This window comes from Oncorhynchus mykiss, chromosome 25 (genome assembly GCF_057628025.1).
Source record: "Oncorhynchus mykiss isolate SJ-2025 chromosome 25, ASM5762802v1, whole genome shotgun sequence".
In the NCBI taxonomy this organism is placed as follows: domain Eukaryota; kingdom Metazoa; phylum Chordata; class Actinopteri; order Salmoniformes; family Salmonidae; genus Oncorhynchus; species Oncorhynchus mykiss.
Window position 1 is genome coordinate 51,899,374 of NC_143046.1, and position 27,067 is coordinate 51,926,440.

The 27,067-nt window shown below is 41.2% G+C and overlaps 1 protein-coding gene across 14 annotated transcripts in view; it reads right to left on the reverse strand.

Annotated features, from left to right (window-relative positions):
• Positions 1 to 5,177: 5,177 nt before the first annotated feature.
• Positions 5,178 to 27,067, reverse strand: part of LOC110504176 (connector enhancer of kinase suppressor of ras 1) — a 144,211-nt gene continuing 122,321 nt past the window's right edge. For all 14 annotated transcript variants that reach the window (XM_036962456.2, XM_036962458.2, XM_036962457.2 and 11 more), the window contains 6 exons: positions 22,778 to 22,849; positions 11,876 to 11,949; positions 8,529 to 8,599; positions 7,961 to 8,090; positions 7,261 to 7,442; positions 5,178 to 6,800 (listed from right to left, as the gene is read on the reverse strand). In XM_036962456.2, the coding sequence (XP_036818351.2) occupies positions 6,363 to 6,800; positions 7,261 to 7,442; positions 7,961 to 8,090; positions 8,529 to 8,599; positions 11,876 to 11,949; positions 22,778 to 22,849 (967 nt within the window). In that variant the 3' untranslated portion in view covers positions 5,178 to 6,362. The remainder of the gene's footprint in view (positions 6,801 to 7,260; positions 7,443 to 7,960; positions 8,091 to 8,528; positions 8,600 to 11,875; positions 11,950 to 22,777; positions 22,850 to 27,067) is intronic.

The window sequence follows — 27,067 nt, forward strand, 5'->3', positions numbered from 1 at the left end:
ATGTTAGCATTCGCACGAACCACTGCTTTTAACCAGGGCAAGGTGACCGGAAACATGGCCGAATACACAGTGTAGCTATTCCCTCCGCAAGGCAATCAAACAAGCTAAGCGTCAGTATAGAGACAAAGTAGAGTCGCAATTCAACGGCTCAGACACAAGAGGTATGTGGCAGGGTCTACAGTCAATCACGGATTACAAAAAGAAAACCAGCCCCGTCGCGGACCAGGATGTCTTGCTCCCAGACAGACTAAAAAACTTTTTTGCCCGCTTTGAGGAGAATACAGTGCCACTAACACGGCCCGCATCCAAAACCTGAGGACTCTCCTTCACTGCAGCCTACGTGAGTAAAACATTTAAACGTGTTAACCCTCGCAAGGCTGCAGGCCCAGACAGCATCCCCAGCCGCATCCTCAGAGCATGCGCAGACCAGCTGGCTGGTGTGTTCATGGACATATTCAATCAATACTTATTTTCCACCATAATTTGCAAATAAATTCATTAAAAATCCTACAATGTGATTTTCTGGATTTATTCTCTCATTTTGTCTGTCATAGTTGAAGTGTACCTATGATGAAAATTACAGACCTCTCTCATCTTTTTAAGTGGGAGAACTTGCACAATTGGTGGCTGACTAAATAATTTTTTGCCCCACTGTATATACTGTACTCTATATCATCTACTGCATCTTTATGTAATACATGTATCACTAGCCACTTTAAACTATGCCACTTTGTTTACATACCCTACATTACTCATCTCATATGTATATACTGTACTCGATACCATCTACTGCATATTGCCTATGCCGTTCTGTACCATCACTCATTCATATATCTTTATTCATTCATATATCTTTAACCAATCCAGGAGCTAATTGAAAGAGGGGATTTGTTTTCCCTGGCAGTTCGTCACTGAGCGCCTGAGAGATGTGGGGGTTGAGAGATGAGGTATCCAGTAGGTGGCAGTATACAGAGGGGGCTGAGAGATGAGGTCTCCAGTAGGTGGCAGTATACAGAGGGGGCTGAGAGATGAGGTCTCCAGTAGGTGGCAGTATACAGAGGGGGCTGAGAGATGAGGTCTCCAGTAGGTGGCAGTATACAGAGGGGGCTGAGAGATGAGGTCTGCAGCTAGAGCATTGAAATCATTAGTGTTGAAAAACCTGTGCACTCCTGTGGTGAACTTATTGCATTCCACGACCTACAATACCAGTTGTGTTACATGCGTCCTTCCACGAGAAATTGCAATGCACAGAATGAACTACAATGGACTTTTTAATTACAGAGCAAATATTTGAGGAACTCACGTCACTGACCTATGGGACACAGAAATCCACATCCATTGCGAGAAAAGTGATTTCAAAATACGCCCCACAGAAACAGAATGGGTCTTGGGTATTTCATTGATACTGACTAGCAAACATGTCACAAGACCTTGGAAGAATCTAGCGTGTACTTACAATGATAAGCCCTACTTACGCCAGGCTACACCTAGATTCCTGGGCCTGTATTCATAAAGCATGTAGTGCAAATCTAGGATCAGTTTACAGTGGACTTTTAGGCCACAGGGACCTTTATCAAAGAGCAGCACTCCTACTCTGAGATGCTTTATGTTCACAGGTCCTGCTGTGTAACGGGCCATTTACACAAGGAAGCGCCAATGCACGGCGAAACATCGGGAGCCATTCACATTCAATGGAAGGAAAGCGAGAGAAGCGGAGTGGGCCGGGACCATTGAGCGATGCAAGCACAAGCGAGGGAGCTGAACAGGGCGGGACTAAAGTTGGGGAAAGTGGAACTATAACCAATCAAAGCTCACCATAACTTCCAATCCCTACTGGACTGGCTGACAATGGCTGTTGATATGTGGCACTACTTAGCTTGCTTAGTACCCACATGAGGGTGAGGCTAGCATGGCTAGGCGAGTGCTGCTTGTATAGTGTAAATGCTATGTAATCCTCTAAACACAAGCTGCCTTCAGGGACTAACGATAAGGAAAGCTAATTGCAGGCTAACTTTCAACAGGCTGTGAAGTATTGTAGCCTAGTTTATTGAGCCCTATACGGACATCCTGTTTTGAAACCTGCAAAGAGGGTAATTATTAATTAAATATGTTTAAGTGTCTTTAGACACATGGAACGGGTGGGTTTGTAAAGATATGCGCTACCACTTTTATCTTAATATTTGTGTTCTTGGCCCAGCACAAAGATCATTTTGCTAATTCACACAATGAGGAAGAAGAAACCCAAACACATTGCTCATCAAAATTCATACACACACACTGGCACCCGTCCTGTCCAATGAGATTTACAAGTTTTTGTCGGGGAGGTAACCATCACAGCAGTGGTGTAGTGGTACCTGGAGAAGTGGGTATACTCTAATTTTGCCAACAATTTTCCAAATGGCCCACCCGGCGAAGGAAAGGCATTAAGAATTATATAGCAAACAGTGACATACACTCTGGATTACCTAAAATTATAAATCCCATATTGCTCTTTCACTTCTATACTGTTCAAGTTGGCTAATAGTAGGCCTATTATTGAAACAGATAAATGAAGCTGTCAACTGAGTCAGAAATCCACAGGTTTCTGATTTTCAAAATTGTCCAGGTTTTCGCTCTCAAAGTTAAACCACAACTTTTGAGGTCTGGGAAAAATCCAATACATTTACTAGATTTTTTGGTGTAGTTACCCTTCAATTCAACTGCGCAGGCACCTACAACTGTTGTTTGTGTAACACACATGAGCATTTACATAAAAAAAACAATTATATTCCGATTTTTCAGGGGGTGCCGCAGCACCCTCAGCACCCCTACTTCCCGCGGCTATGCACGAGATGGAGTTTGCAAAACAAGTGGCCAAACATCGCTGCAAGTAATCATGATATCATTCTGCCAGGAAGCCATATGCTACTTTGTAGCTAGTTAATATTTAATTCAGAACGTGAAAGCCTTTCCATCTACCAGAAGACAGTTAGATCTATCATTATATTTGTCCTGTTTCTTAATGGTTGGAAACCTGGATGTTTTCCTTCGTATTATGAGGCATGTCTTACCTTGCGGCAAAGTAGACTATAGCCAAAATCCCACCATAGAAATACTAAGGCAATTATTTTAAAGACTTCCTCATATGGCTATTCATTTCTACTGGTTTTCAAATGAACTTTCTTTCATCGTCTTGCAGCCAAATGCATTATCCTAGTCATATTTGCAACCCATGATAGTTGTTGCATCTATTATTTCACCTCTTTCTAAATTTAGAATGGATATTTCTATCTCTGTCTATGAAACCGCAGAGCCTATTGGCATTTTAGAAACTTTCCTGGGGCCATGTTTCGGGTTTTTGCCCCAACAGCCGATTCAAATAACCAACTCATCGTCAAGCTTACATTATTTGAAATCTAGGGGTAAAAAACTAAACATGCACCCAGGGGGACACCAGAAGAAAGTTAGAAAACCCTGGACTACACCACTGCATGGCAGCGAGTGTCTTGGAGAAGTATTTGAGGAGGAAACGTAGGGAACTAAACAATATTCAAACCTGTCAGTGATAAAAAACGATCTTACAGCACAGAGATGTATACTGAACAAAAATATACAGTTCATGTAAGGAAATCAGTCAATTGAAATAAATTCAATAGGCCCTAATCTATGGATTTCACATGACTGGGCAGGGGCACAGCCACGGGTGGGCCTGGGTTAGGTCTTCCCCACAAAGGGGCTTTATTACAGACAGAAATACTCCTGTTTCCTCAGCTGTCCGGGAGGCTGGTCTCAGACGATCCCATAGATGAAGAAGCCGTATGTGCAGGTCCTTACACGTGGTCTGCGGTTGTAGAGGCCAGTTGGACGTGCTGTCAAATTCTCTAAAACGACGTTGGAGGAATGAACATTAAGTTCTATGGAAACAACTCTGATGGACATTCCTGCAGTCAGCATGCCATTTACATGCTCGCTCAAAACTTCAAATCAAATTAAATTTTAAGACATGTGGCATTGTGCCAAAACTGCACATTTTATTTCATTTTTTACATTTATTTTATCCGTTATTTTACCAGGTAAGTTAAGTGAGAACACGTTCTAATTTACAGAAACGACCTGGGGAATAGTTACAGGGAAGAGGAGGGGGATGAATGAGCAAATTGTAAACTGGGGATTATTAGGTGACCGTGATGGTTTGAGGGACAGTTTGGGAATTTAGCCAGGACACCAGGGTTAACACCCCTACTCTTACGATAAATGCCATGGGATCTTTAATGACATCAGAGTCAGGACACCCGTTTAACGTCCCATCCGAAAGACGGCACCCTACACAGTGCAGTGTCCCCAATCACTGCCCTGGGGCATTGGAATATCTTTTAGGGCAGAGGAAAGAGTGCTTCCTACTGGCCCTCCAACACCATTTCCAGCAACACCTGGTCTCCCATCCAGGGACTGACCAGGACCAACCCTGCTTGGTATGCAGGGTGGTATGCTGCTGGCTAGAGTGGCATTTTATTGTCCCCAGCACAAGGTGCACTTGTGCAATGATCATGTTGTTTAATCAGCTTCTTGATATGCAATACCAGTCAGGTGGATGGATTATCTTGGCAAAGGATAAAATGCTCACTAACAGGGATGTAAACAAATTTGTGCACAAAATTTGAGAATTCAGATTTGTGTGTATGGAAAATTTCTGGGATCTTTTATTTCAGCTCATGAAACATGGGACCAACATTTTTCATGTTACGTTGATATTCAGTTCAATATATTTACTGATAAATTACATGGTAATATTGTATACAGCAACAACCTATTAACTGCTTGTTTGTTTGAGGTTCGTTACCAAAATCAAGTAGGCATCGTTTGATACTAGAGGTAACAATGTTGTTCCCAATTGTGTTGATTTCCAAAGAAATTATCAGAAGGTGCCCGCTGTTATCATGCAAATTCTTAGCAAATACCCTGTATATACAGCCAAGGTACTCATTGTGTATTTATATCTCATGGTATTACCTTTTTTTTTCTGCATTGTTGGGAAGAGCCCATAAGGAAGCTCTTAGTCTACACCTGTGGTTTACAAAGAATATGACAAATACAATGAGAGTTTTACCACAACCTTGTCAACACTTTCCTCATCACTTTTTTTCAGCAATGAATGCAAAACTAAAGTCCCAGACAAATATCAATACAAATTTCATCAATAAGTGTAATGTCATTTTATTGACAGTTTCATCATCACATAGGACATCACAACACACACAGCTGGAGAAGACACCCCCCAACAGACCTCATCATAGGCTGCCCCCCAGCTTACTCTGCACCCAGCCGGGTCGCTCTACTTGCCTGGGTGGGGGGGGGGGGGGGACTGAAGATGGTCTTTGACCCTTTGAAGGACCCTTTTTGGTTACAGGTAGAACTGTTTCTGGATCCATGTAGAACCCTTTCCACAGAGGGTTCGACATGGAACCCAAAAGGGTTCTACCTGAAACCAAAAAGGTTTCTTTCTCCCTGGAACCAAAATGGGTTCTCCTATGGAGACCTAACCCTTTTGGAACCCTTTTGTTCTAAGAGTGTAGGACAATGGCTACTTGAAATAGGTCATTAAACTTTTATCAAATTTATGCGTTCATCATTTGTTCTTTACAGCAGTCGCTTGCTCAGTCACCAATGAGGTTCGCTATTGCTCAATCGGAATATATTGAATCAATTTACACTGAGTGTACAAATACTCAGTGTATTCAAGATGCATTGGACAAACCCAGCTGAAAACAAGCACGTACGCGCACACACACTTGGGAACACATCTTGGAACAGTCTTCAATGTTAACCTCAGATTAAAATGAATAATTGTCTTTGATCTATAATAACAATTTTCATAATGTGGCAAGATCGGACCTTATTCTGTGCAAAAATACATACAATCTAAGTTTAAAAAGGCCAATACATCTTGTTACATGACATTTAAAATTATATGTACATAACAGGCATAAAGCACATAGATATCATTTACCTGTAAAATCTCCTTTAAAATCTGCAATAATAATGCAATAGTAGAAAACTAAGACAGCCCATAATATCCCATGAATACAGTATATATATCTATCAATAGAGTGATACTTGGCAAAATTGTTAGTTTTTTGTTATATGAATACCGAATTCAGGTTTGGATAGACAAAGCCCGTCTTTCTTATCAACAAAAACCAAGCAAAAATCCTGAGGGGCCACACTTTTTACTGACCAGAAAAATCTCCTGGAACGTATCACAGCTGTAACTTGAGCCATGAGTTTTTCCTGCTTAGGTCATATGGTTGGAAAAAACACCAGGCCCTTATAATAATCATTGATGGAAACTAGAAAAACCATCATCAGATCAGTCCATTGGTGTCTCATATGTAGAAGTAATTATCTGGGCTAGCTTGACTAGCTACGTCGGCTGTGTTGCTGCTCTGCTGGTCTGTGCTGCTCTCAGCAGTCGATGAGTGTTCGGACTGTGGCTCTACATCCAAGTCACCCACATTCTTCACCGGGCCTGACAACAACGGCTCCGCATCCACCAGCATCTCCCCGTCACTAAGGCTCAGTCCACACACACAACCCCCCGTCTCCACAGCGACCTGCTTCCCGGGTGACGGTACGGGGGGTGTGTCCTGGTCCTCTTTATGCCCCACCCTTGCCGTGGCTACAGCTTTAGCCCGTTGGACAGCCAGTTTCTCGATCACCAGGTGAAGGTCTTCGTTATGTTCTTTCCACTGGCGGTACTTTTGCGACGTCAGATCAGAGTCCTCCAGAACCTTGTTAATGAGTTGGAGCTCCGCCTCTTTATCCTAGAAGCACATTCAGAACAGACGGTCATTCACATCATAATAGTAAATTAAATGTTTATATTAGTACACTATAATGAGGGTCAGGAGTTTTCCCGGGCTACGTGAACTGGGGCCAGGAGTTTTTCCAGGTGAAGTCACACAGACCGGGCCATACCTCCTGCTGCTATGCCTGTTCCTTTCACAACATTCTAGGTCATGGGGAAAACCACTTGTGGAAAGAGATCTTCTTTCAAAGACAACCCAATTTAGAAATGGCTCAAATTGTATGAAAGAGAACAAATTAAGACAACAATAAGAGCATACCATCGGTCAAAAGTGAGACTACTTGTGGATACAATCCCCATATAGGGCACTTATACAAATGCGTTCAAATAAGGAGTACACATAAGGAGCGATGTGGGTCAAGTTCAGGGACACCGCTTAGCTAAAGAGGCTCTGAGCTCGGAGGGTCAACCCGAACCTTGAGGGTGCTCTGCAGCACGCGGAGCGTGTGGGCCTTCTCGTTGATGACCGGGTTCTTGTTGCGCCGGATGAAGGACTTGCGGAAGTGGTCGTGAGTTGTGAGCTTGTCGCTGCCGATCAGGGACACGCCACCCTCATTCAGCCGGTGGAACAGCACGCCCATCTCATCCTCCGGAGCTCCTGGTGGGAGGGGGGATTGGGGGTAGAGAGAGTGCGGGGGGGGGAAGAGGGAGAGATATATATATATATATATATTTTTTTTAAAGAAATTACCATGGAAAGAATAAAAAAAATGAGTAAGGACAGAGCCCTCCATACCACCTGTCAACTACAAAACACTCCCAGCATGCACTGAGCGAGAGAGAGAATATGTTGTTGTAATTCACTTTTGGCATTGTATTTTGTCATGCTTTCAACACCAATACACCTTATTGAGAAGGAAGGTAGCTGATTAGATATCATGACACAAAGGAGGCAGACAAATAAACACATTATAGAATCCCTGGTGGCACAATTTGAAGACACCGGGGAGAGACAGGCAGACAACAGCCATGATGAAGCTGGCGAAGCCCCCAGAACATTGGGGCCATCTGGTAGAAATTCAAACGTATCCATCAATGGAACCCCCTATAGGCTTATTTGACTCTCTTCTTCCACCTTGTGGTGAAACAGAAGTGTTGCGCTCCACCATACAGTACCTGGGCTTCTGCTGCGCCCTGTGGGTGGACCAGGAACGTGCATCTTGTCCTTCTTCTCTTTGTCCTTGTCCTTGCCCTTGTCCTTGTCCTTGCCCTTCCTGGCCCGAGGCAGTGTGTTGGACAGGGTTTTCTGGTGTCCATCAAACACAACACATTAGATTAGTATGGAACATCACTTGCTTTTTTTTGTTCAATGAGTGGATGGAGGGAAGGACAGAGCGAGAGGTAGAGAGGTGGGAAAGGGCTAGAGGGAGCGAGAGAGAGAGAGAACGAGTAACCAGAAAAAGAAACAGAGAACAGGTAAGTGTGGCAGACTTAGGGAGAGTTCTGACTTGGACCTCTATTCTACGGCATTACTAGGGCCAAGATTTTTTTCCTGAGCATGTCCTCTGACGAGAAAAAACTGAGTCGGTTAAGAACAAATTGTTATTTTACCGGTACGATGACGGCCTGGCAAGTAACAAGAGACAAAAAAACTAATCAAATAATAAGAAGAACAGTACAGTGCAGGATAAGACAGACAACAAAACACAAAAAGACGCATGTGTTTGTGTGTGGTTCTCCTCACCGTGTAGATCTTGTTTCTGTGTGGAGAAGGAGAAGACCCCTCATCTTCTGACTCGGTCTCACTGTAACAATCTGTCCACAAAGACAAAAAAATAAATAAATCAACCTTAGCATTATTATTTCCACTTGTCCATACCAGTTGTCCAGACAATTGCGCTTACAACGCCACGGGTCGTGGGTTCGATTCCCGCTGGGGACACCGATACGGGAAACAATGTATGCACACACGACTGTTAGTGGCTTTGGATAAAAAACGGTCAGCTAAATGGCATACATTATTATTAATATATACGGTGCATTCGGAAAGTATTCAGATCCCTGGACTATTTCCACATTTGGTTACGTTACTGCCCTACTCTAAAATGGATTTGAAAAAATATATATATCGACCCACAATACCCCATAATGACAACCCAAAAAACAGGTTTTTAGAACATGTTTCAAAATGTACGTATTAAAAATGAAATGCCACAGTCTGCAAAGCTGTCAAGGCAAAGGGTGGCTACTTGGAAGAATCTCAAATATAAAATAAATGTAGATTTGTTTAACACTTATTTCGGTTACTACATGATTCCATATGTGGAATAGTTTTGATGTCTTCACTATTATTCTACACTGTAGAAAATAGTACAAATAAAGAAAAAACCTTTTGACTGGTACTAGATATATATATATATATATATTATTTTATCTATGTATTTGTTTTATAACAGACAACGATGAGACGACCTATGGGGAGGAGGTCAGAGGCCTGGCAGTGTGGTGCCAGGACAACAACCTCTCCCTCAACGTTAGCAAGACAAAGGAGCTGATAGTGGACTACGGGAAATGAAGGGCCGAACACGCCCCCATTCACAACAACAGGGCTGTAGTGGAGCGGGTCGAGAGTTCCTTGGTGTCCACATCACCAACAAACCAAGAAAGTTGTGAAGAGGGCACAACAAAACCTTTTCCTCCACAGAAGACTGAAAAGATTTGGCATGGGTCCCTAGATCCTCAAACAGTTCTACAGCTGCACCAGTGAGAGCATCATGGCCGGTTGCATCACCGCCTGGTATGGCAACTGCTCGGCATTCGACCGTAAGGCGCTACAGATGGTAGTGCGTACGGCCCAGTACATCACTGGGGCCAAGCTTCCTGCCATCCAGGACCTATATACTAGGCAGTGTCAGAGGAAGGCCCAAAGTCGTAGACTGTTCTCTCTCTCCTACCGCACGGCAAGCGGTACCGGAGAACCAAGTCTAGGTCCAAAAGGCTCCTTAACAGCTTCTACCCCCAAGCCACAAAACTGCTGAACAATTCATCAAAATGGCCACCCGCACTACTTGCATTGACACCCCACTTTGTTTTTACACTGCTGCTACTAACTGTTTATTATCTATGCAGTCACTTTACCCCTACCTAAATGTAGAAATTACCTTGACTAACATGTACCCCGGCACATTGACTCAGTACCAGTATAGATTGTTGTACCGTTATTGTTATTTTATTGTGTTAATAATAATAATAATAATAATAATAATAATAATACTACTACAAGTACTACATTTTTTAATACTACATTTTTGTTTACTTTAGTTTATTTAGTAAAAACAAAAAAAATTTTTTTAAACTGCATTGGTTAAGCGCTTGTAAGCAAACATTTCACGCTAAGGTGACCTGTTGTATTCAGCACGTGACAAATAACATTTGATTATTATATATATATATATATATATATATATATATATATACACACACACATATATACAGTTGAAGTCGGAAGTTTACATACACTAAGTTGACTGTGCCTTTAAACAGCTTGGAAAATTCCAGAAAATTATGTCATGGCTTTAGAAGCTTCTGATAGGCTAATTGACATCATTTGAGTCAATTGGAGGTGTATCTGTGAATGTATTTCAAGTTCTACCTTCAAACTCAGTGCCTCTTTGCTTGACATCAAGGGGAAATCAAAAGACATCAGCCAAGACCTTGTAGAGCTCCACAAGCTCCATCTGGTTCTTCCTTGGGAGCAATTTCCCAACGCCTGAAGGTACCACGTTAATCTGTACAAACAATAATACGCAAGTATAATCACCATGGGACCACGCAGCCGTCATACCGCTCAGGAAGGAGATGGTTTGTCTCCTAGAGATGAACGTCCTTTGGTGCGAAAAGTGCAAATCAATCCCAGAACAACAGCAAAGGACCTTGTGAAGATGCTGGAGGAAACCGGTACAAAAGTATCAATAGCACAGTAAAACAAGTCCTATATTGACATAACCTGAAAGGCCGCTCAGCAAGGAAGAAGCCACTGCTCCAAAACCGCCATAAAAAAGCCAGACTACGGTTTGCAACTGCACATGGGGACAAAGATCATACTTTTTGGAGAAATGTCCTCTGATGAAACAAAAATAGAACTGTTTGGCCATAATGACCATCGTTATGTTTGGAGGAAAAAGGGGGAGGCTTGCAAGCCAAAGAACAACATCCCAACCGTGAAGCATCATGTTGTGGGGGTGCTTTGCTGCAGGACGGACTGGTGCACTTCACAAAATAGACGGATTCACAAGGAAGGAAAATTCTGTGGATATATTGAAGCAACATCTCAAGACATCAGTTAAGTTAAAGCTTGGTCGCAAATGGGTCTTCCAAAAGGACAATGACCCAAAGCATACTTCCAAAGTTGTGGCAAAATGGCTTAAAGACAACAAAGTCAAGGTATTGGAGTGGCCATCACAAAGCCCTGACCTCAATCCTATAAAAAAATTGTGGGCAGAACTGAAAAAGCATATGCGGGCAAGGAGGCCTACAAACCTGACTCCGTTACACCAGCTCTGTCAGGAGGAATGGGCCCATATTCACCCAATGTTTGACCAAATGTTTGACTCAAGTTAAACAATTTAAAGCCAATGCTACCAAATACTAATTGAGTGTATGCAAACTTCTGACCCACTGGGAATGTGATGAAAGAAATAAAAGCTGAAATAAATAATTATCTCAACTATTATTCTGACATTTCAAATTTTTTAAATAAAGTGGTGATCCTAACTGACCTAAGACAGGAATTGTGAAAAACTGGAGTTTAAATGTATTTGGCTAAGGTGTATGTAAACTTCCCACTTCAACTGTATCTAAATCTAATCTCTCTCTTTTTTTAAAACACATTTGTTTGGTTACCCAGACAAAGATAAGAAAACTCATGGAGAAACTCCATTTAAACTAGTCCAGTAGTAGGCGGGGAAACCAGCCTCTAATGTATTTTTTGATTTGGCTACTGTCAGGGACAACTATAAGATGGAAAATGGTGACAAAATACATATCTTCATCCAATCAAAATCTCAAGATTTCATGTAAAGCTTCTCCTACCCTCTTCGCTGTCCGGTGGCCCTTTGTGGAACTTCTTGTGTTTTTGGATGGCTGAAATCAGACAGTTGATCCACCTGCAGAGGAAGAGACAGCATTCACTCCAGGGCTTGTATTCATTAAGCTATTAGGAGTACTGATCTAGATGGAAAAGGTCAACTGCTGTATTATCTAAATGCTGAGTGAGTGTGTGCGGTGGAGAGAAACAAAATGGTGCAGTTTGAGGCTAAGTGGTGTAGAGTGATGCGGTGCTGGAGATGGGGGTGTGAGCAGGTGGGTCTGGGCAGGGGTGATGTTGTGTATGTTCGAGTGCGTCTGTATGTTGTCGGTTGAAGTCGGAAGTTTACATACACCTTAGCCAAATACATTTAAACTCAGTTTTTTTACACTTCCTGACATTTAATCCTAGTAAAAATTACCTGTCTTAGGTCAGTTAGGATCACCACTTTATTTTAAGACTGTAAAATGTCAGAATAATAGTAGAGAGAATGATTTATTTCAGCTTTTATTTCTTTCATCACATTCCCAGTGGGTCAGAAGTTTACATACTCAGTATTTGGTAGCAATGCCTTTACATTGTTTAACTTGGGTCAAAAATTTCAGGTAGCCTTCCACAAGCTTCCCACAATAAATTCCACCATTCCTCCTGACAGAGCTGGTGTAACGGAGTCAGGTTCGTAGGCCTCCTTGTTCGCACAAGCTTTTTAAGTTCTGCCCACAAATTTTCTATTTTCTAGGATTGAGGTCAGGACTTTGTGATGGCCACTTCAATACCTTGACTTTGTTGTCCTTAAGCCATTTTGCCACAACTTTGGAAGTATGCTTAAAGCGACCAAGCTTTAACTTCCTAACTGATGTCTTGAGATGTTGCTTCAATATATCCACATAATTTTCTTCCCTCATGATACCATCTATTTTGTGAAGTACACCAGCCCGTTCTGCAGCAAAGCACCCCCACAACATGATGCTGCCACCCCCGTAATTCACGGATGGGATGGTGTTCTTGGGCTTGCAAGCCTCCCCCTTTTTCCTCCAAATATAACGATGGTCATTATGGCCAAACAGTTCTATTTGTGTTTCATCAGAGCAGAGGACATTTCTCCTAAAAGTATGATCTTTGTCCCCATGTGCAGTTGCAAACCGTAGTCTGGCTTTTTTATGGCGGATATGGAGCAGTGGCTTCTTCCTTGCTGAGCGGCCTTTCAGGTTATGTCGATATAGGACTCGTTTTACTGTGGATATAGATACTTTTGTACCCGTTTCCTCCAGCATCTCCACAAGGTCCTTTGCTGTTGTTCTAGGATTGATTTGCACTTTTCGCACCAAAGTACGTTCATCTCTAGGAGACAGAATGTGTCTCCTTCCTGAGAGGTATGACGACTGCGTGGTCTCATGGTGTTTATACTTGTGTACTATTGTTTGTACAGATGAAGTGGTACCTTAAGGCGTTTGTAAATTGCTCCCAAGGATGAACCAGGCTTGTGGAGCTCTACATTTTTTTTTCTGAGGTCTTGGCTGATTTCCCCATGATGTCAAGCATAGAGGGACTGAGTTTGAAGGTAGGCCTTGAAATACATCCAGAGGTACACCTCCAATTGACTCCAATTGACAATTGAAATTATGTCAATTAGCCTATCAGAAGCTTCTAAAGCCGTGACATGATTTTCTGGATTTTTCCAAGCTTTTTAAAGGCACAGTCAACTTACAGTATGTAAACTTCTGACCCACCGGAATTGTGATAGTGAATTATAAATGAAATAACCTGCCTGTAAACAATGGTTGGAAAAATTACTTGACATGCACAAACCGACTTGCCGAAAGAAAAGTTTGTTACCAAGAAATTTGCGGAGTGGTTGAAACATGAGTTTTAATGACGCCAACCAAGTGCATGTAAAACTTCCGACTTCAACTGTATGTGGATGTATTGTATTGTAAAAAAAAAAAATGAAGAGGAGCTTTTTTTTTTTAGATCATATTGAATATGAATACACAGACAGGGGGAAACTGATCCTAGATCGGCACTCCTACTTTGAAAGCTTTATAAATACGGACCGGGCCATCAGGCAGCTTCTAGCACTCATTAGAAACGAGAAGAAAACACTGGAGGGAAGAGTTCCAAAAAATACCACATGTTGAACGAATGCCTGTGAGGCTAAAGCAGGCTACTGGGAATACATTGTCTTTATGTACAGTTATGCACGTTGAATTTCCTCCAAGCAACCAACTACCCCACTGGGATCATTTCAGAAAAGAAAATTCAGCTTATGCCCACAAGTCTTTATTTTAAACTGGAACAAAAACAAAAAAAAACATACGTGATTCTCTGCCTATTTCTGTAGCACTAACTATCCGCTAGAAGGTGGCAGCGAAGACTATAGCATATGCTCAGAAGTCAGTACTCATTTGCGGTCTGTGCGGGAGAGATAAAGGCTCTGCTTTAAGCGTGTGCCTGTGTGTGCATGAGAGAGAGAGAGAGGTGGCACCAGACCGTGGCAGAGACAGGGATAACAGCTGTATAAATGTTTCAGAGCAAGACTTAGTGAGTGGGATGGAGAGATTCAATCTATTGTTGATTCTGTCACACAGCAGTGATCATAGAGGAGTGGAAGTGGTATCAAACAACCCATATACCATCATAATGTTCCAGTTTGTTCAATAAAACCTAATGTGACATACAGGGCTGTTACGGTGACCGTATTACCACCACACCGGCGGTCACGAGTCATGACAGCAGTCAAATTCCATGTGACCGTTTAGTCATGGTTATTAGGCTTCTCCAAGCTCTGATGCTGCTGGTGGTCATTAGCAGCCTACCAAACTCGCTAACTGCCTTCGTACTCAAGCACTCTATTGTCCCTCTAATCACTCGGACATCAATGCAAATGTAATCAAAAATCTAAATCAAAATCACGAGTGCCCATGAGTTAATGTTGCGCAATATTTCTACAGGCTATGCAATTGCGTGAGAAAACAAAGTTTAGAATTGGCCTTTATTGAAAATAGGTGGATCCATCAGCTTTCTACAGGCTAGGCCTAAAAAAATGAAATAAAAAATAAAAAAAACGTCCTCTCACTCAAATATTTGTATGAACATAAGATTCAACAACTGAAACAAACTGAACAAGTTCCGCAGACATGTGACTAACAGAAATTGAATATTGTGTCCCTGAACAAAGGGGGGGGTTCAAAATCAAAAGTAACAGTCCGTATCTGGTGTGGCCACCAACTACATTAAGTACTGCAGTGTATCTCCTCCTCATGGACTGCACCAGATTTGCCCATTCTTGCTGTGAGATGTTACCCCACTCTTCCACCAAGGTACCTGCAAGTTCCCGGACATTTCTGGGGGGAATGGCCCTAGCCCTCACCCTCCGATCCAACAGGTCCCAGACGTGCTCAATGGGATTGAGATCCGGGCTCTTCGCTGGCCATGGCAGAACACTGACATTCCTGTCTTGCAGGAAATCACACACAGAATGAGCAGTATGGCTGGTGGAATTGTCATGCAGTAGGGTCATGTCAGGATGAGCCTGCAGGAAGAGTACCACGAGGGAGGAGGAACGCACAGTGTTGAAATTGCCTGCAATGACAAGCTCAGTCCGATGATGCTGTGACACACCGCCCCAGACCATGACGGACCCTCCACCTCCAAATCTATCCCGCACCAGTGTACAGGCCTCGGTGTAACGCTCATTCCTTCGACGTTAAACGCGAATCCGACCATCATCCCTGGTGAGACAAAACAGCAACTCGTCAGTGAAGAGCACTTTTTGCCAGTCCTGTCTGGTCCAGCGACAGTGGGTTTGTGCCCGTAGGCAACGCTGTTGCCAGTGATGTCTGGTGAGGACATGCCTTACAACAGGCTTACAAGCCCTCAGTCCAGCCTCTCAGCCTATTGCGGACAGCCTGACCACTGACGGAGGGATTGTGCGTTCCTGGCGTAACTCGGGCAGCTGTTGTTGCCATCCTGGACCTGTCCCGCAGGTGTGATGTTTGGATGTACCGATCCTATGCAGGTGTTGTTACAAATGGTCTGCCACTGTGAGGATGATCAGCTGTCCATCCTGTCTTCCTGTAGCGCCGTCTTCGGCATCTCACAGTACGGACAGTACGGTTTCTTTTTTTGCTGAGTTAATATTTATCTATCTATCAACTTTCCTAATAGGGCTGGGCGATTTGGCCAAAATCTCATATCCCGATAACGATACAGCACATTCTGTAAATTCAATGAATAAATAGTTTATATAAAATGACTGCATGTAAAGGCCAATTTCTTATTACATTTTGAATTATACTCAACAAATAAAAAGGTACTTATTCATATTTGATTATTTCTCCTTTTATTTAGAGTCTTTGTGCAAATGTTCAATTGAGCATATAACAAAATATAAAATATGAATGAATAAAATAGAAAACACTTCAACTCCTGTTGCAAACAAAATAAATATAGGCCTAAAAAATTATATATATATATATATATATATATATATATATATATATATATATATATATATATATATATATATATATATATATATATATATACATACACACACACACACACACACACACACACACACACACACACACACACACACACACACACACACACACACACACACACACACACCCGTTTCTCGACTGTGTAAATTGGAGCCATGTCTTTGCAGATGTAAGTTGTAACGGCAGCTGTTATCTCCTTCCATCTTCGTGATTCTTTGCCATATGGCGTGCTGTTGGCAAAAGCCTCTTGCAACGCCTGAGTCGGGGGTTTGTTTTGAGCACTCGACTGTACTTTCTTGGGTCTCATCCGTAGACTCTCTCCGTACTGTCCCAGATGATTCTTGTGCAAGTGGAAACTAGATTTGTGGTGTTTGAGCCTGTTGTCGGGACCGGCCTGCGGCATATTTTGCAGAGGGCGGTTTTCTGGTCCGTGTCAGACTTTTCATACCCAAACCACGTCCATGCGGCTGAAGTAGCCCCTGTTTTAGGTATGAGCTCAGGAACCAAAATTCTCAAATTTGGACTCAGACCAAAGGACAGATTTCCACCTGTCTAATGTCCATTGCTCATGTTTCTTGACCCAAGCAAGTCTCTTCTTATTATTGGTGTCCTTTAGTAGTGGTTTCCTTGCAGCAATTCAACAGTCTCCGCTGAACAGTTGATGTTGAGATGTCTCTGTTAATTGAATTCTGTGAAGCAGTTATTTGGGCTGCAATCTGAGGTGCAGTTAACTCTAATGAACTTATCCTCTGCAGCAGAGGTAACTCTGGATCTTCCTTTTTTGTGGCGGTCATCATGAGAGCCAGTTTCAACATAGCGCTTGATGGTTTTGCGACTGCACTTGAATAAACTTTCAACGTAATGATGGACTGTCGTTTCTCTTTGTTTATTTGAGCTGTTCTTGCCATAATATGGACTTGGCCCAAATAGGGCTATCTTCTGTATACCGACCCCTAACCTTGTCACAACACAACTGATTGGCTGAAACGCATTAAGAAAATAAATTCCACAAAATAACTTTTAACCAGGCACACGTGTTAATTGAAATTCATTCCAGGTGACTACCTCATGAAGATGTTTGAGAGAGCGTGTGCAATGCTGTCATTCAGGCCAAGGGTGGCTACTTTGAAGAATCTCAAATATGTAGATTTCTTTGGTTACTACATGATTCCATATGTGTTATTTCATAGTTTTGGTGTCTTCACTATTATTCTACAATGTATAAAATAGTAAAAATAAAGAACAATCCTGGAATGAGTAGATGTGTCCAAACTTTTGACTGGTACTGTATATTATTTAGTGTAAAGACAACATTAAATTGAGAAGTCTGATGGGTGACATTATTAGCCTATCACTTGTGAAAGGCAATACCTTTTTTTTGCGACTTTTTCAAGTCATAGTCGCACACCTCATGTATCCAAGCCCACGAGCCTATACGTTTCGTATCACAACTAAAGTGGACAAATAACTTCTTAAACTTAAGCACATTCATCCACTTTATAACCGGTGTCGAGCCTGGCGTGCGGCAGGTAGCCTGGCGGGTAGGAGCGTTGGACCAGTAACCGAAAGGTTGCGGGATCGAATCCCCGAGCTGACAAGGTAAAAATCTGTTGTTCTGCCCCTGAGCAAGGCAGCTAACCCACTGTTCCCCGGGTGCCGAAGACGTGGGTGTCGATTAAGGCATCCCTCCGCACCTCTCTGATTCAGAGGGGTTGGGTTAAATGCAGAAAACACGTTTCAGTTGAATGCATTCAGTTGTACAATTGACTAGGTATCCACCTTTCCCTAACTGGCATACACAGGCTGTGAGTTTGGGGAAGATCCTTTTCACCATAACAATGTGCCTTTATAATAGAGCATTACATGCAGAATCACATTTGCCATCAATTTTGAGAACAGTGTCTTCCCACTAATTGATTGCATTTTGGAACATTCGCTCTTATAGCCTACTGCCATGTGCACATTCAAAATGTTAAGCTAAATGATCAGCCTCGTTGCTTTTAAAAGGTTTTTTGATGCGAGTGGTTTTATTAATTTGGGATCTATCGCATCCTACAATTGTCCCAGAGTATGTTTGGAAAATCTATTTATTGCACAGAAGAACAGTAGAGAACAATAGAATAGGTGAACTTTTGTAATATGGGGGATAGTAGATAGTAGATTGACAAAGGCTGCTATTGCTGTTCGTTAGGCCTACTCATCTTGTTGGCTGACAAAAAGTAGGCAACACGGACTGTTGTAACATCTTTAGTATGCACCTCGGAATTCGATAAGAGGGACGCGCGCAGTTGCGTCCCCCGATGTGTCTATCTTCATTCACTTGTAGCCTACTTCTTAGCTGAAATGCCTGAGAGAAGGACCCGATCACGTGACGTGCATTGGCTACATCTGAGAGAGCCATGTAAGTGAGAGGTGCTTCAGAGCACAGCAGCCGGGGAGAAGGGATTTACAATTAGCCTATTATATTCAGCCCAAGGGCAAAATGTCCCCTTTGGCAGCGAAAGGCATAGATTTTTTTTAGGGGGCATTACGGCCACACAAGGGGGATGCCGCAAAGAGTGTGTGCAGCTTGCGACTTTTTTCAAATCATCAGAACATCAAATCATGCATGAACATCATGCAGCCTTAAAATATATTAAAACATCAAAACATATGGCACGACGTTTGTATCACAACAAAACATATGGCCCGACGTTTGTATCACAACAAAACATATGGCCCGACGTTTGTATCACAACAAAACATATGGCCCGACGTTTGTATCACAACAAAACATATGGCCCGACGTTTGTATCACAACAAAACATATGGCCCGACGTTTGTATCACAACAAAACATATGGCCCGACGTTTGTATCACAACAAAACATATGGCACGACGTTTGTATCACAACTAAAGTTGCATAAATACCTATACAGCCACACGTGCACTTCCTTTGAAATCGTTTGGAGAAAATATCCTCTCTCTTTTATTAAGCCTTGTTCAATTGTGTTCTACATACTATAAAATAATACAAAATAATGTCACAGAATTCTAAGCAAATCTTGTCTGCTAAATGAACCAGTGTAGCCCACAGCCATATGGCATAGCGGCAGGGTAGCCTAGAAGTTAGAGCGTCGGACTAGTAACCGAAAGGTTGCAAGTTCAATTCCCCGAGCTGACAAGGTACAAATCTGTCGTTCTGCCCCTGAACAGGCAGTTAACCCACTGTTCCTGGGCCGTCATTGAAAATAAGAATTTGTTCTTAACTGACTTGCCTGGTTAAATAAAGGTAAAAAAATATATATAAAAAAATAAGCGATATCAGGGCCTAACATTAGAACAACTCTGAGTATGCTATTCTGTTCTTGTGAAGTGTGTTTCTCATCTCATATGTATATACTGTATTCTATTCTACTGTATTTTAGTCAATGCCACGCCGACATTGCTCGATCTAATATTTCTATATTTCTTCATTCCATTCTTTTAATTTTAGATGTATGTGTACTGTTGTGAATTATTAGATCCTACTGCACTGTTGGAGCTAGGAACACAAGCATTTCGCTACACCCGCAATAACATCTGCTGAATATGTGACCAATAAAATCAGATTTGATTTAAAATAGACTACATTTGCTTCATATCATGTTTCCTTAGAACTGTCTAAAATAAATAATGGATTTGACTTTTTAAAATGAAGATGTTCCAAAGGTCTGCATCAGTGGCTTGTAGGCTATGCTTGGAAGCCAGTAGATGATAAACGTGTTTATGCTAATTAACGGTCAATTACCGTGTGAAACTTGCAGTTATTTGCTTGACAATCACCGGCTCCACAGTCCTAGTGACATATCCAGTGAGCTCAAGATGGTGAAATACCTCTTTCTTGTGCTCATAGGTTAGCCTTTATCTTTATGGCCTAGTCCCTGACATGTTTGTGCCACGTGACAATGACAGGAATGGAAAGAAAGCACAAACAGATCTGGGACAAGGCTAACGTGACCCATGTCTGATATAATAACCCTCTCTAAAGTAAGAGCCATCACTGATCATGGTTGTAACCTATGTGGCGTACAGCAGGTCAGCCACCAGGGGGAGACTCGTCGAGCCATGGTGACGGACGGAGTATACATCACGAGGCGATGGCGCCCTCTGCTGGACGTGCCAGGTCTCGACGGGCTCTCCAGTCAGGACTAATTGGGGCTGATTGTGGTTGGTGAGTAATCAAGGGCTTATTGCTCACCAGCTGGACAGGTCCCAATAAAGCTGCCAGAAGAGCAGCACACGGGAGAAAGGACTGGGGGAAGAAAGGTTACTGCCATATAGTTGGGGACGGTTCCAGAGGTAAAAGGAGCGAGTTCAGTTTTTGTTCCCCACAGGATACAGCAAGACCCGGAGCCCAGAAGACGGTATCCCGGAGAGGGTCTCATGGGGGAGACCTTTTCTTTTGGCTTGTTGTTCAAATAAACACCCTTGAAACCGAGCTAATCCTACTCTGTCCGTGTCTGATCTGTGTAAACGTTTTGACCGAACCACCTGGTCTGCCACACCTATAAGACTAACAATGTTGCCGGACCGACCAATCAACCAACATCACTCATTCTTTGCCTAAAAAAAAACAACCATAGAATCAGAAGACATCTCTTTAGCCACGCTACATCATTTCAATGCAATGCATTTGAATAGTAAGTGTATGCAAATCAAATCACTGCGACATTTCCATCGTCGTTTCTATGGGGAATCCTCAGCTGTAGGCTTGGAAGGTAGACCGTATATATTGTATACCGGGGCATTTGGAAGTACCATGAATACCATGAATAGCATTGAAACTATTATTATTATTTTTTTTTATAAATAATGAATATTTGTTGCTACTTTTTAAGTAAAATACCCGCAGTCAACCTTTGCAATACGTTAGGAGATCAAGCATTTCACCGGTCACATTTTTTTTTAAATGATAAAGCTTACCTGTAGTCCCCAGTCCCGTTTACAAGCACACGACGACAAGAGACCTGGAGCCTTAAGTCACTCACTGTTCTGCAGCATGCACCAGGTGATCTAGCTACAGTACGGATATGACAAGTAAATGTTTGCCAGCTAGATGTCTTATACAGTGAGCTCCAAAAGTATGGGGACAGTGACATGTTGTTTTTTTTGGCTCTGTACTCCAGCACTTTGGATTTGAAATGATACAATAACTACGAGGTTAAAGGGCAGCTTTAGTCTGTCAGCTTTCATTTTAGGGAATTTTCAACCATATGGTGTGAACCATTTAGAAATTACAGCACTTTTTGTACATAGTCCCCCCCCCCCCATTATAGTAGACCCAAATTATTGGGACAAATTCACTTATGTTTATTAAAGTAGTAAAAAGTGAAGTATTTGGTTCCATATTCATAGCACACAATGACTACATCAGGCTCGTGACTCTACAAACTTGTTGGATGCAATTTACGTTTGTTTTGGTTCTGTTTCAGATGATTTTGTGCCCAATATAAATGAATGGTAATACATGTATTGTGTAATTTTGGAGTCACCTTTATTATAAATAAGAATAGAATATGTTTCTAAATCCACATTAATGTGGATGCTAGAATAATTACAGATAATCCTCAATGAACCATGAATAATGATGTGTGAGAAAATTACGAACACACAAATATCATACCCCCTCCCAAGAACGCTAACCTCCCCTGTTATTGAAATGGTGAGAAGTTAGCATGTCTTGGGGGTATGATACTTGTGCGTCTGTAACACCCGACATGGATGAAAATACTTTCAAATTAAAGCTGTCAGTCTGCACTTTAACCTCATAGTCATCGTATAATTTCAAATCCACGGTGCTGGAGAACAGAGCCAAAACAACAACAAAATGTGTCACTGTCCCAATACTTTTGGAGCTCACAGAAAATTCCTAAATGCTCAGCAGTTGTTGTGCATTTGGTTTGCTAACTTAGTAGCTAGTTATCTAGCTAGCTAAGGGGTTAGCTTCTTTCAAAATCAAGCGTCTCGCAGAATCATGCTTCTCTTAGTAAGAGCAGAGAATCCCTTCCTGGATCAAGAGCCTTGCTGTCTAATATACGTTTTGTGCGTGCAGCAAACTGTGAGTAGCATTTTCGAGTTACTTTTTATAACTTTATGAGTTGGGAAATAGTTTATGTCAGAGACTGTATAAAATGTTTGCATGCGCTCATGAGCATTTGCTATGTTTTTTCCCATGTACTTGTTAGCATGGGGGGAGGGGGAGGGGGGCTGCATCATTCGTGGGCGACGACATGTTTACTGTTGCCTTGTTTTTCCTAAAAAAAAAATAATACTCTCGCAGGCAATCGAATACTAGCATCCGTTTCGATTAATCGTGCCCATCCCTAGTGTGTATGTGTGTACTAGCACACTGTGTGTGTTCATAAAATTGGTCACACTTACTTGGTCATGTCATTGACGTTCTCGGCGGCGAAGAAGAAAGTCTGGAAGCGCTGGTGGCACATTTGGAAGACACTGGGAGAAGGAGAGCGAGAGTGGTAGAGAAAGCGAGAGAAATTCTAATTAAATTACAGCTCTACAGCCTCAGACGATCTAGATACTTTTTCTAACCTCTCTGGATTACAACCAAATTACGATGAGTGTACTATATTACGTATTGATCACCGCCTAAAAAATGTTTTACATTACAGTGTTGTTTACCAATAAAATGGTCTGACGGTGATGTGGACATACTCGGTATTCATATCTTGAAAAAAAATAAACAATTCACTACAATACATTTTTATAGAAAATGTGCAAAAATAGACAAGATCTTGCTACCCTGGAAAGAAAAACACTTGTGGAAAAATCACCCTGATTAACTCTTTAGTCATATCCCAGTTTACCTATTTGCTTATGGCCTTGCCTACATCTAGCAAAATGTTTTTTAAATTATATAAGCAAAAAAGATTCCATTTTATTTGGAACGGAAAACCAAACTAAATTGAAGGGGCCTATTTATATCATGAATATGAATTTGGAGGGCAGAAATGATAAAATATTAAAACATTAGACCTCTCACTAAAGGCGTCAGTCATACAACAGTTATACTTAAATCCGAACTGGTTCTCCAGCAGATTAGTAAGAATGTCTCACCCCTTGTTCAAGAATGGTCTTTTTCCCTTCATTCAGATTACATCATCTCACTTTTGGTTACTTGAAAATGAAATAATCTCCAAAATATCCCTGTTTTTAAGACAAGCCATAGAAAGTTGGTTGTAATTTCAGTTTAATTCACCAGAAAACACAGAACAGATAATACAACAAATATTATGGTTAAACTCAAATATACTAATTGATAAAAAAAAAGAGAAAAAAACATTATTTTTGGAATAATAATATATATATATTTTTTAAAGGTATATTCTTTGTAAATTATATCATAAATAGGACTGATGGAGTTATTTCACACAGCTAACAAAACTATATGGAAATGTCTGCTCTACCCAAAATTTCAACCAACTAATTGCAGCATCAACACAAAAATCAAAGAGGCAAGTGGAAGGGGGAAATAGTAAGAAACTTGTCTGTCGGCCGTGCATTAAAGACCAAAATTGGTTAAAGAAAATTGTGATAACTGAGAAAGCATACCAGTTTCATTTAAGGACCAAAAAATAAATAATTGACTGTTGCCATATAGATTGCAAAATAGTTGGGAAGAGATTTTAGATTTTTGGCACATGGTTTATGAGCTGATACACAAAACGACGTCGGATTCAAAACGTATAATTTTCCAATTTATATTATGATACATAATTCTTGCAACCAATAGAATGTTATATACAGTGCATTTGAAAAGTATTCAGACCCCTTGACTTTTTCCACATTTTGTTATGTTACAGCCTTATTCTAAAATGGATTCAATAGTTTTCCCCCCTTCATTAATCTACACACAATACCCCATAATGACAAAGCAAAAACAGGTTTAGAAATTTTAGCAAATTTACAAAAAAAACAAAACAGAAATATATTTACATAAGTATTCAGACCCTTTACTCAGTACAGTACTTTGTTGAACCTTCCAGAAGAACAACCATCTCCATAGAGGAACTCTGTCAGAGTGACCACCAGGTTCTGTCTCTGAGCTCTACGGACAATTCCTTCGACTGACATGCACTGTCAACTGTGGGACCTTTTCAAATCATGTCCAATCAATTGAATTTACCATAGGTGGACTACAATCAAGTTGTAGAAACATATCACGGATGATAAATGGAAACAGGACGCACCTGAGCTCAATTTCAAGTCTCATAGCAAATGGTCTGAATACTTATGTAAATGAAGGTATTTCTGTTTCTTAATACGTTTGCAAAAATTTCTAAAAATAATTTTTCACTTTGTCATTATGGGGTATTGTGTGTAGATTGATGAGGATTAGAATAAGGCTGTAACGCAACAAAATGTGGGAAAAGGGGTCAGAATACTTTCCATATGCACGGTATACAATCATCCCAGCTCTGCAGATTTTCCTGCGAAGAGACAACCATTAGATAATTTGTTTAGGGTTAGGGTTACTGCTGGGTGAAAAGTTTTAGTCAATTTATCAATAATACAAACATTATTGCTAAAATCATTATTATCTTTAAAATTCACTATCTGTAGAAACTACGAGAATAGAAAAAGGTTCAGAACTTTTGTGAAACATCACAGCACATTTGAAAAATATGTGGAAAATAGAAACTGGATGGTCTTCAGAGATAGATGGAATGGGTTGAGGGTAAGTGAAGGATGGGATAAAAATCTAATTTAAAAAAGATAACTATAGTAAAATATATTGTGTCCGTAAAATATACATAGTATGTATAACCTGGAAGTAGAAGCCTAAGTGCTATTGCCCATTAGTTTACTCCAATTAGAGGAGGGGTGGTAGGTTTAGGGGAACATAATAAATGAAAATATTTTGTATATATGTATAATGCATGTAAATACATGTACAATGTATTTACAAAAAATATAATGGTCGATTGGAAATTATACAGACAATTACATTGATGGAAGCTACAATATACAGTGGGGCAAAAAAGTATTTAGTCAACCATCAATTGTGCAAGTTCTTCCACTTAAAAATATGAGAGAGGCCTGTAATTTTCATCATAGGTACACTTCAACTATGACAGACAAAATGAGAAGGAAAAAAATCCAGAAAATCACATTGTAGGATTTTTTATGAATTTATTTGCAAATTATGGTGGAAAATAAGTATTTGGTCAACAACAAAAGTTTCTCAATACTTTGTTATATACCCTTTGTTGGCAATGACAGAGGTAAAACGTTTTCTGTAAGTCTTCACACGGTTTTCACACACTGTTGCTGGTATTTTGGCCCATTACTCCATGCAGACCTCCTCTAGAGCAGTGATGTTTTGGGGCTGTTGCTGGGGAACACAGACTTTCAACTCCCTCCAAACAGCCCCAAAGCATGATGTTTCCACCCCCATGCTCCACAGTAGGTATGGTGTTCTTTGGATGCAACTCAGCATTCTTTGTCCTCCAAACACGACGAGTTGAGTTTTCATCAAAAAGTTATATTTTGGTTTCATCTGACCATATGACATTCTCCCAATCTTCTTCTGGATCATCCAAATGCTCTCTAGCAAATTTCAGACGGGCCTGGACATGTACTGGCTTAAGCAGGGGGACTCGTCTGGTACTGCAGGATTTGAGTCCCTGGCGGCGTAGTGTGTTACTGATGGTAGGCTTTGTTACTTTGGTCCCAGCTCTCTGCAGGTCATTCACTAGGTCCCCCTTTTGGTTCTGGGATTTTTGCTCACCGTTCTTGTGATCATTTTGACCCCATGGGGTGAGATCATGCGTGGAGCCCCAGATCGAGGGAGATTATCAGTGGTCTTGTATGTCTTCCATTTCCTAATAATTGCTCCCACAGTTGATTTCTTCAAACCAAGCTGCTTACCTATTGCAGATTCAGTCTTCCCAGCCTGGTGCAGGTCTACAATTTTGTTTCTGGTGTCCTTTGACAGCTCTTTGGTCTTGGCCATAGTGTAGTTTGGAGTGTGACTGTTTGAGGTTGTGGACAGGTGTCTTTTATACTGATAACAAGTTCAAACAGGTGCCATTAATACAGGAGGACAGAGGAGCCTCTTAAAGAAGAAGTTACAGGTCTGTGAGAGACAGAAATCCTGCTTGTTTGTAGGTGACCAAATACTTATTTTCCACCATAATTTGCAAATAAATTCATTAAAAATCCTACAATGTGATTTTCTGGATTTTTTTTCTCATTTTGTCTGTCATAGTTGAAGTGTACCTATGAAAATTACAGGCCTCTCATCTTTTTAAGTGGGAGAACTTGCACAATTGGTGGCTGACTAAATACTTTTTTGCCCCACTTCATATGCTGATCTACCCCGCAAAGAAAAATATGAATAAAATAAAAGTTACGACTACGCTAGCTACCCCTAAGTTAGCTAGCTACCCCTACAATAAGAGATGGGGGATGTTACTACTTACTCACACTTTGACAGAATGGTATTAGTAAGAAGGTCTGCTCAATTGATTCCCTTTACCTTTGGTAGATATGATATTTCAGTGTTTGCCTCTGACCCACATTGTTAGAGGCCCTACTCTTTGCTGCAGAGACAATGTGTACCTGTTTTAAAGCTAATGTGCTGCAATTCTCCAACCTTGCCATGGCTTATGCCATATTCTTATGCTATCCGAGTGACTCAAACATAACAAA